Genomic DNA, 10,808 nt, shown 5'->3' on the forward strand with positions numbered 1-10,808 from the left:
TTTGTTACAAAAGAAATGATAAAATTTATATGTACAAGAGAGCTAAGGATTAATTAACTAGGTGGAATATACTCATATAATAGTCATGTTCATTATATCTTTTGATATTTTATATTATGTTCTATAAATAGAGACATTAAAAGATTTTGTTATAAAAAAAATGATCAAATTTATATGTACAGGAGAGCTAAATATTAACTAGGAAGAGTATACTGATTATCTTTTTGGCAAAGAATCACAATCTTTTTCTATAACTTTATAAAATAGTACTATATAGCTAATATATTGCTTTAAGATATTTTCGTCACATGAGATTTGATTATTTTAGTGCGGGTGTTTTTTTTTTGTTAAAAGGGAAAAGTATATCTTCTTCTTAATATTTGATAAACGGATCGAATTTCATTAATAGGCTTCCAGTAGATTATTTGAGGAAATGTATAATTATTATTCTTTTTTAATTGAATCTAAGTCGTAATTTTATTACTTGAATTTTATTGCAAGAATTTGACAAGAGATTCATGTATTGCAAATGTTATATTAAATGCTCAATTTCAAATTGCTAAAAAATTATTTTTAATGCAAAATTTAATAGTTTTTATTTTCATTATTCGCTTGATTTTTATCATCATAACCTCTAAAACAATTAACAGTCATATTCATGACATAATTTATTATTCATTTTATAATCCTATAATTAGAAATATTGTAAGAATCCGGAGAGATGATTATATTAGCAGTATTTTAAATTGTTACATTTTTTGTACTTATTTTATTCATTTTATTTGACTTGAAAAATAAAAAGAAAACTATTTAATAGTGATTGGCCTGTGAGAATGAATGTAGACAAAAGCTCGAAAAATTATGTATTGATTTTGTATGTTTTCTTTTTATTTTTTAATGATTAACATTATAAGAATAATGTTGCATTTTTTTCTTTTTGTAGTTCTTGATTTCTCTTTGTTTTATATTTCATACAAATTTTTTATTATCGTAAGTTTGTATTTTCTTTTGATTTTTAAAAAATAACTTATGGCTCTATGGAAGCAATCTAACTACTAACCAAATGTATTATTCTATGAAATCAATTATATGTCCGTATAATTGTATAATAACATCTTATCGTTTTTCATAACCTTGTGAAGCACGAATAATTTACTAGTTAATACTTCTTCTCCCTATTTACTTGTCTATTTTTTTTTCTAATTACTTGTTCATTTTGACAAATTAAGAAAGGATAAAATATTTTTACCTATTATACCCTCAAATAATTACTTTGAACAAGTAAAACTTCTTGAAAATCTTAAGTTTTTAATTCATTAACTTCATAAATACCATGAACAAAATGGTAAACTCACCATGTTAATAATTGTTTTCTTAATTGGTATATCAATTTAAAAGTGGACGACTAATTAAAAACAAACAAATATATTTATACAAGTGTGTGAACATAATACGTAACATCGACTTTCAATGATCCTTAGAAAAGAAAAACGTGCCTTTTGATATCCTCTCTCTCTATATATGGAACTTTAATTTTATTTGGGATATATCTACACAAACAATTATCTAGCGAAAAGATTTTCATTTTTAAATAGTTATTGAAGAAAATCAATTTGGGGTTCCAAAATTTTGCCATGTCAATATTCTCCACAAGATATTTAGTTACCCCTTTTTCATCATTTAGCCCACCAAAGGCCTTTGTATCAAAAGCCTGCAGCCTCTCCACTGAACAGGCACTTAATTATTCTCCTAATATTTCCACTAATCTAATTTCGTCTTCAAATGGAATAATTAATCCTATTAGGCGTTCAGGGAATTACGAGCCTACCATGTGGAATTATGAATATATTCAGTCCACACACAATCATCATGTGGTATGTACATTTTCTTTATCCTTGTGTTACGTTACCATACGTTGTTCATAAAATGCAATATGACGAACTGATTGTTCTATATATCATTCAGATAATAATTATTAAGTTTTACTTTTACGTAGGGAGAGAAGTATATGAAGCGATTTAACGAGCTGAAGGCAGAAATAAAAAAGCATTTGATGATGATGCTTCATGAGGAATCACAAGAATTAGAGAAGTTGGAGTTGATTGATAATTTACAAAGGCTTGGAGTGAGTTACCACTTCAAAGATGAAATTATTCAAATATTAAGGAGCATACATGATCAAAGTAGTAGTGAAGCCACGTCAGCAAATTCATTATATTACACTGCATTGAAATTCAGGATCTTGAGACAACATGGATTTTATATCTCTCAAGGTGTGCTACTACCTGTTTCTAATTACCACACTAATTTCATGAATCTTCTCACATTTAGTCATTTTTATATATATATATATGTCTCAGTCACAAATGTTTTTTTTCTCCAGATATATTAAACGATTCCAAGGATGAGCAAGGTCACTTCAAGCAAAGTCTATGTAAAGATACAAAAGGGTTGTTACAATTATACGAAGCTTCATTTCTCTCTACAAAATCTGAAACCTCTACTTTATTGGAATCAGCTAATACATTCGCAATGTCACATCTCAAAAACTATTTAAATGGTGGTGATGAAGAGAATGATTGGATGGTGAAACTAGTGCGCCATGCCCTGGAAGTTCCTTTGCATTGCATGATGCTAAGAGTTGAGACAAGGTGGTATATTGACATTTATGAAAATATCCCAAATGCTAATCCTCTCCTGATCGAGCTTGCTAAGTTGGATTTCAATTTTGTGCAAGCAATGCACCAACAAGAAATAAGAAATCTATCAAGGTGAGTTTAACTTATGTATATGAACAGTAATTTAAGAATAATATAAGGTCAATAGGTTTACTACTAGAGTGTATGCGTGTTGGACATACTATATTTGGGCTGAAATATAATATATTGGGTCAAAATGGACTAAATAGTGGGTCATAATCCAGTCCGTCCAACTCTCTTTTTTTAGTTTTACTCCCTGCGTCTCAAAAAAATGATCTAGTTTGACTTGGAATGGAGTTTAAGAAAAAAAAAATTTTAATCTTGTGGTTCTAAATTAAAGTTATGTCAATCTTATGGTCTTAAATATGCCACGTGAAAAGTTAAAGTTAAAGTGTTGGCAAAAAAAAAAGAAATCATTCTTTTTAAAACAGATTAAAAAAAAATAGGGACATTCTTTTTTAAACGGAGGAAATAATTTCTTTTGCTTGTTCTCTTATAAATTTTTGTTTAATTACCTAATAAAACTTATTTCTCCTTATTATGGTCTTATCTTACATGTACTTTTTAAAATTATACTTTGGCCCCCGTCATGAATAAATTTTAGGGAAAAGGGTCACAATTATCCCTCAACTTGTATTGGTTGAATATACCTCTATCATTAAAAGAAAATTATTTTTATCGCTGCATTCAATAAATTTAATAAATATATCCCTCCTTGGATAGAAATTCCCAAATCAATTAAAATTACTTAATTTTATTTAAATTAGCTAATTTTAATCTAATCCGATCCACTTAATATTATAATTCATTTCTTTTACCCAAATCACGTTTGTTTTCCCCACCAACCACCAAAGCTACCGCCCTCTTCCGGATCTCCTTCGCCAAACCACCACCTCTACCACTACTCTGACTCCAGTGTCACCTTCATGCCTATTCACTATAAAAAAGAATAAGAGCAGTGGTCATTGCCTTGCTGGAAAACCAATCAAATTACAATTTTTGTTATGTTAACTTTTGCTGGAAACCAGCAGGGATTTGATCCTAGAACGCAAGAAATTGATTCTTGATAGGGCTGCTGACTTGGAGGAGGTAGTGTAGTGGGAGAGGTGGTGGTTCGGCGGCGGTGGTAAAGGAGATCTCAGAGAGGTGGTGGCTATGGTGGTGATGGGAAAACATAGGTGATTTGGATAAAAAAAATGGATTATATTAAATGGGTCGGGTCGGGTTAAAATCGAGTAACATAAGTAAAATCAAGTAATTTTAATTGATTTGGGGATTCCCATTCAAGGAAGGGTATATTTGTTATGTTTGTTAACGGCAGGGATAAAAATAACTTTCTTTTAACGGCACGGATAAAATTAACCAATAAAATAAAGTTGAGGGGTAATTTTGATCCTTTTCCCAAAATTTTAGCTACATATCAACTAAAATCTTAAATGAGCAGAATTAGACGGATCAATATGAAAAGTCATAGCCCCACAGAGGATATTGCTTAATTATTGTAGTAAGTATGTTCACAGTTTTCTTATATATAGCATTAATTAATTTTGTAAGGTGGTGGAAGAAGTCAATGCTTGCAGAAAAATTACCATTTGCAAGGGATAGAATTGTTGAAGCTTTCCAATGGATAGCTGGCATGATTTTTGAATCTCAAGAAAACGAATATTGTCGAACAATGTTGACAAAAGTCACTGCTATGGCTACAGTTATAGATGACATTTATGATGTTTACGGCACTCTTGACGAATTAGAAATCTTCACTCATGCTATTCAAAGGTCAGTAACTTTCTACGCGATATAATTTGAATTTCGAGAGTTAAAATAATTTAATTTTGACCATGTATTCAGAATGGAGATAAAAGCGATGGATGAGCTTCCAGATTATATGAAACTATGTTATCTTGCACTCTTCAATACAAGCAGTGAAATTGCGTACCATGTCCTTAAAGAGCAAGGGATCAACATCATGCCGTACCTTACAAAATCAGTAATTAAAAATGATATTTCTACTTGAATTTATTCCCTTATTTCTTATTTTTTTTTAGTACTATATATATATTTGATACATGCATATACATAAAATTAGTGGGCAGATTTATCCAAATCTTACTTACAAGAAGCAAGATGGTACTACAGTGGATATACACCAAGTCTTGATGAATACATGGAAAATGCATGGATTTCAGTTGGAAGTTTAGTGATGGTAGTGAATGCATTTTTCTTAGTCACAAATCCAATTACCAAAGAGGTATTGGAATACCTATTCTCAAACAAGTACCCTGACATAATTCGTTGGTCTGCTACGATTATCCGTCTTACCGATGACTTAGCTACATCATCCGTACGTAATTTCTATCTATTCTTTTCAATTAATTAAGTACATATATACGGAGACAGACACTCAAAATTTTGCCCCTCTTACTTCAGAATGAAATGAAAAGAGGTGACGTTCCGAAATCAATTCAGTGTTACATGAAAGAGAATGACGCAAGTGAAGAAGACGCAAGAAAACATATCAATTTAATGATAAAGGAGACATGGAAAATGATAAACACAGCTCAACATGATAATTCATTATTTTGTGAAAAATTCATGGGTTGTGCAGTAAATATTGCAAGAACTGGACAGACCATATACCAGCATGGAGACGGACACGGAATTCAAAATTCTAAAATTCAGAATCGCATCTCCAAATTATTTTTTGAGCCCATCACTATTTCCATTCCATAAAGTTCACTTCCTACCCTTTAGGCCTTTTCTTTTGGGTCTTTTCATATCATGTAATCATACTTTAGATTTTTATGCATTTCTTTTCGAGATATATATATCTATGGAGGAGCCAAAATTAGTTTGGCTATCTCGATAATAAGTGATGAAAATAAATATATTCTTCGTCCTATTTTACGTGGTACGCTACTTGAGAAAAAAATAGACTTACAAATTTATGATTTAAAATATATTTTATATATTTGTATGACTATGAATTATTTAAATAAATAATTTTTAATTATAATAATGGAACAACTAAAAGGAAAATAATGTCTATGTAAAATAACCGATGGAGTATATGAACACGTCCACTATTGGTGAAACATCAAATAAAATAAAATAACATTTTCTAGCTGATGCATATGGTGGAAACATCAAATCAAATTCAATAAAATAACATTTTCTAGCTGATGCATATTGGGATGCATAAAATAATCGATGGATTATACTGTCTTTTTCTAGATGATGAATATTGGTGAAACATCAAATCGAAATAATTTCTCTAGAAATAAATTAAAGATAAGTACGATTTGTTTTAATTAATTTGGTTGTTAGCCACCAAGCATGAAACAATCCTTTAGCGAGTCATAATACTATACACGAGTATTTTAATGTGGTAGACCTTCACACTATATTAAAAATAATTATCAGCGATAATTAATTTTTATTTATTATTAAATATATATTTTTGATGATAATTAACATTCTTTGTATATATCACTAAAGTATTTACCGATATTGATTCTAATGACACTTAACTAATGTCAGTAAAGACTTTAACTCTCTTTATTAATTTCAATATTTAATGTTGCTAAAAATTATTTTTGCTATAGGGTCATTTGATTTTACTTTTAGTATTTCAATTGAAAACTGTTCTCTCAACGATCCTTTAAATCTGTATTATTTTATATTTATGTCCTTCAACTTTGGGTTTGCACAAGTAGACCTTAAACTTATATGAACTTGAACAAGCAAACGAATAAGTCCTACTGGCACAATACACGTAGGACAAAAAATGACAGGTAGGATGTCACGTAGGACATGTGTGTCTATTCGTTTAACAATATACAAGTTTAAGTTTCTACCTGTGCACACTCAAATATGAAGGGCATAAATATGATTTAATACCAAGTTAACAGACATATTAATATATTATGCCTAAGATGGTTTAAAGAGAATTAGTAGAAAAAAATCATATTTTATAACACAAATTAATCGTTAATTTGCAAAGGGAAAAACCTCCCGATATAGTCAAATGCCTCCTTAATCTATAATCAGATTTTCAACTTTTGCCTTTAATTTTATTTTCTTTACTTTTTCATTTCTTTGTCCTTTATCATTCTCCCCCACCCCCACCCCCACACACACCCAACCTATAATTTTTATGAACCACTATCACCATAGCCGCCTCAATCTCCTGACCTATCTTCTAATGATTTTTCATAATTTATCTCACTATTACTCGCATCCATTAGCCATCAAAATCACCAAATAATCATAAAAAACTATTATTTATGTAGTAAAAAATAAATTAAATTCATTAATTTTCTTTCTGAGATAAAATTTATCAACCTTCATATTTTATTTTTAGTCTTTATTAACGTCCGATGAAGAAATTTAACCTACACATAATAAAAATTTCACGAAGTTGAGCAACAACAATCAATTAATTGTACTCAATCTCAATAATTCAATGATTTTTTTAAGTGTTGAAGGTGTAAATCCTCCACTATTTAAAAAAAAAAAAAAGGCGTATTCATCCTCAATTTTAAGATGATTAGCTAGAACTTCAAATAGTTTTTGTGGTGTTGCTGATAGAATATTGATACTTAATTTTGTAGGTTGTAGAAAGTGAAAGTGGGGTGGGGAGTGATAGAGAGGAATGAGGTGGAGAGAGACAAAGGTTTTGGAGGGTTGCAGTGAAAAAATTTAAAGCATGAATTAGGAGAAGTATAGAGGAAGATGATGATGAAGAAAAAAAATATAATTATGTTTTTTCTTTTCTTTTTTATTTATATGTGATATTTGAGAACTGGCAACGCGTGGTGCACACTACATGAAAATGATGTGATTTTCTAGTTTTAGGGTTGTTTATATTCCGCTTGAAAAAAATTTAGAGAGTAATAAAACTTCCATAAAATATAAATATGTGTTGAGAATTCGATTATAGATTACAGGTCATTTCATCATTTTCTCTATATATATTAATGACAACATTTAGTTGAGGCTCCAACAAAATTAACTAAGTAAAACATTAAACAAGAGAATAAATAGAATGAAGGCAATATTATTGAACAACATAGGGGTGCTATCCTCAAGGCCACCTCGAGCTACTTGTTTATTCTCCATCAATGGAGGGAAGCCATCATCATTAATAGTTGTATCAAAAGCCTCTTCACCAAATCCAACTACTATCCGACGTTCAGGAAATTACAAACCTGCTATGTGGGACTTTCAATTTATTCAGTCCGTTAACAATCTTTACGCGGTATATTCTTTTGTTACGCTCCTCTAATTTCATATATACATATATACACATTATCATTTATTAATCAACTTAAGCATCGTGCGTACAGGGAGATAAGTATATGGAGCGGTTTGATGAAGTGAAGAAAGAAATGAAGAAGAATTTGATGATGATGGTTGAGGAAGAATTAGATGTTAAGTTGGAGTTGATTGATAATTTAGAAAGGCTTGGAGTGAGTTACCACTTCAAGAATGAAATTATGCAAATATTGAAGAGTGTACATGAACAAATTAGTTGTAGAGATAATTCATTATACTCTACAGCATTGAAGTTTCGGCTCTTGAGACAACATGGCTTTTATATCTCTCAAGGTACGTAGCTCAATATCCTTCCCTGCGATGATGTAAGTACATACATACATATATACAAACTGGTGCGGTATAATGTCAATTTATGTGACACAGTTAAGAGTATGAGGGTTGAACTATCTAAATTTTTCATGTGACCACCGTAATTTTTTTGTCTTGTAGATATATTCAATGATTTCAAGGACGTGAATGGTGATGTGAAGCAAAGTATTTGTAACGATACAAAAGGATTGTTAGAATTATATGAAGCATCGTTTCTCTCTACAGAATGTGAAACCACTTTGGAAAATGTCACAGAGGCACATCTAAAGAATTATGTTTACATAAATCATTCATGTGGAGATCAATACAATAATATAATGATGGAATTAGTGGTTCATGCCTTGGAACTTCCAAGACATTGGATGATGCCAAGATTGGAGACAAGGTGGTACATTAGCATTTATGAGAGAATGTCAAATGCTAATCCTCTTTTGTTAGAGCTTGCTAAATTAGACTTCAACATTGTTCAAGCAACACACCAACAAGATTTGAAAAGTCTATCAAGGTTAGATAGATAGTTAATAAATAGTATATATTACTACAGAACCAATGATTAATTATGTGTTTAAATTTTGATGATGTAAATAAATAATTAGGTGGTGGAAGAACATATGCCTGGCAGAAAAATTATCATTTTCAAGGAATAGGCTGGTGGAGAATTTGTTTTGGGCAGTGGGGACCAATTTTGAGCCTCAACACAGCTACTTTCGAAGATTGATAACGAAGATCATTGTATTTGTTGGAATCATAGATGACATTTACGATGTTTATGGCACACTTGATGAGTTGGAACTCTTCACTCTTGCTGTTCAAAGGTCAGTAATTATTAATTGGTGCACCTAGAATTGTAGATCGATGTATTTCTTTTATTTTATGATATATATATCGATGATCAATTTGCGCATTCATTGCTTGCTACCAAGATTAATTGAGATTTTTATTGAGAATATACTGTACGTACAAGTATTAAAAAAATAAAAAATTCAGATGGGATACAAAAGCAATGGAAGATCTTCCAGATTATATGCAAGTATGTTATCTTGCACTCATCAATACCACAAATGACGTGGCGTATGAGGTTCTCAAAAAACACAACATCAACGTCCTACCCTACCTAACAAAATCAGTAAGATTCATTCAACTTTATAAATAGTAATATTTCTTTTCCCAAAATATGAATTCAATAGTTAAATGACTGTTATTAATTAGTGGACAGATTTATGCAAATCATACTTACAAGAAGCAAGATGGTACTACAATGGATACAAGCCAAGTCTAGAAGAATACATGGATAATGGATGGATCTCAATTGCAGTTCCAATGGTATTAGTACATGCATTGTTCCTTGTCACAGATCCAATTACCAAAGAGGCCTTGGAATCCTTAACCAATTATCCTGACATTATTCGATGCTCTGCTACTATTTTTCGTTTAAACGATGATTTGGGGACATCTTCGGTATAATTCATACCCTTAAATTTCTCTCACATACATAAAATAAAATGATAAATAGACATATTTAATTTTACAATTAATTAATTCAGGATGAATTGAAAAGAGGTGACGTTCCCAAGTCAATTCAGTGTTACATGAATGAAAAGGGTGTTTCGGAAGAAGAGGCAAGAGAACACATACGATTTTTGATAAAGGAGACATGGAAATTCATGAACACTGCTCATCACAAGGAAAAATCCCTATTTTGCGAAACATTTGTTGAAATAGCAAAGAATATTGCAACAACAGCACATTGCATGTATTTAAAAGGAGATAGCCATGGAATTCAAAATACTGATGTTAAAAATAGCATCTCCAACATACTCTTTCACCCTATCATTATTTGAACTAAGACAAGGAATTATTACCTAATTATTTTATCTTATTCTTAAACAAGAATACATTTGTTAAATATATATATATTTGTAACCCTAATTATTAAGGATTCAATTTCAAAGGGTCCATATTAGTCGAACTCTAATTCATTTTTATTTTTACATCAATAGAAATCAAAGGAATTGTTAAAAAAAAATATGCTTCTCACGGATTTCACGTGAACATCACTTTCTTCTTTTCTTATAATTAGGCAAGTTGCAGCAACTATCTTGATATTAAAGTGGTCACTACACATCAAGTTTGGCAAGTTCCGAATAAAATTAGCTCATGAAAATATAATTTAATTAATTTGTTTCATGATTATTAACCCACTCATTATTAGTCAGCCCATTTTAAAATACTACTATATTTTTTTTTATTAGTACTAAAAAGTATTTTTTAAAAACAAATAAATTGACTAAAACTTAAAAAGTTTTGAACATGTTGTTCTGTTTTGACTCAGTTTTTAGAGCACGTTTAACTCTGCTTAAAAGTTGAACAAACTGACTTAAAAGCTGATTTTTAATTTATTTAATTGTTTGGCAATTCTCAAAATAATTTATTTTATATTAAAAAAAATTATTTTAAGCCAAA

General features: G+C 30.2%; 2 protein-coding genes across 2 annotated transcripts; both read left to right on the top strand.

The window, feature by feature from the left end:
- Nucleotides 1–1,542: 1,542 nt before the first annotated feature.
- On the top strand, nt 1,543–5,616 carry LOC107012939 ((-)-camphene/tricyclene synthase, chloroplastic). The gene is made up of 7 exons (XM_015212915.2): nt 1,543–1,874; nt 1,997–2,273; nt 2,384–2,771; nt 4,254–4,475; nt 4,548–4,686; nt 4,786–5,040; nt 5,127–5,616. The coding sequence occupies exons 1-7, from the start codon at nt 1,635–1,637 to the stop codon at nt 5,427–5,429; spliced, it is 1,824 nt and encodes a 607-aa protein (XP_015068401.1). The 5' UTR covers nt 1,543–1,634; the 3' UTR covers nt 5,430–5,616.
- Nucleotides 5,617–7,671: 2,055 nt separating this feature from the next.
- Nucleotides 7,672–10,303, top strand: LOC107029088 ((-)-camphene/tricyclene synthase, chloroplastic-like). Its single transcript, XM_015230402.2, has 7 exons — nt 7,672–7,956; nt 8,045–8,306; nt 8,466–8,850; nt 8,942–9,160; nt 9,333–9,471; nt 9,555–9,803; nt 9,890–10,303. Exons 1-7 carry the CDS (start codon nt 7,744–7,746, stop codon nt 10,184–10,186), a joined length of 1,764 nt encoding a protein of 587 aa, XP_015085888.1. The 5' UTR covers nt 7,672–7,743; the 3' UTR covers nt 10,187–10,303.
- Nucleotides 10,304–10,808: the final 505 nt, after the last annotated feature.

Source organism: Solanum pennellii, chromosome 1 (assembly GCF_001406875.1).
Source record: "Solanum pennellii chromosome 1, SPENNV200".
NCBI lineage: Eukaryota > Viridiplantae > Streptophyta > Magnoliopsida > Solanales > Solanaceae > Solanum > Solanum pennellii.

Bases quoted from the DNA above. Each gene is read 5' to 3' on its own strand.
- LOC107029088 (XM_015230402.2), top strand. From the start codon at position 7,744: ATGAAGGCAATATTATTGAACAACATAGGGGTGCTATCCTCAAGGCCA. The intron at 8,851-8,941 runs GTTAGATAGATA...ATAAATAATTAG, and splicing joins GATTTGAAAAGTCTATCAAG to GTGGTGGAAGAACATATGCC. The intron at 9,472-9,554 runs GTAAGATTCATT...GTTATTAATTAG, and splicing joins TACCCTACCTAACAAAATCA to TGGACAGATTTATGCAAATC.
- LOC107012939 (XM_015212915.2), top strand. From the start codon at position 1,635: ATGTCAATATTCTCCACAAGATATTTAGTTACCCCTTTTTCATCATTT. The intron at 2,274-2,383 runs GTGTGCTACTAC...TTTTTTCTCCAG, and splicing joins TGGATTTTATATCTCTCAAG to ATATATTAAACGATTCCAAG. The intron at 2,772-4,253 runs GTGAGTTTAACT...TAATTTTGTAAG, and splicing joins GAAATAAGAAATCTATCAAG to GTGGTGGAAGAAGTCAATGC.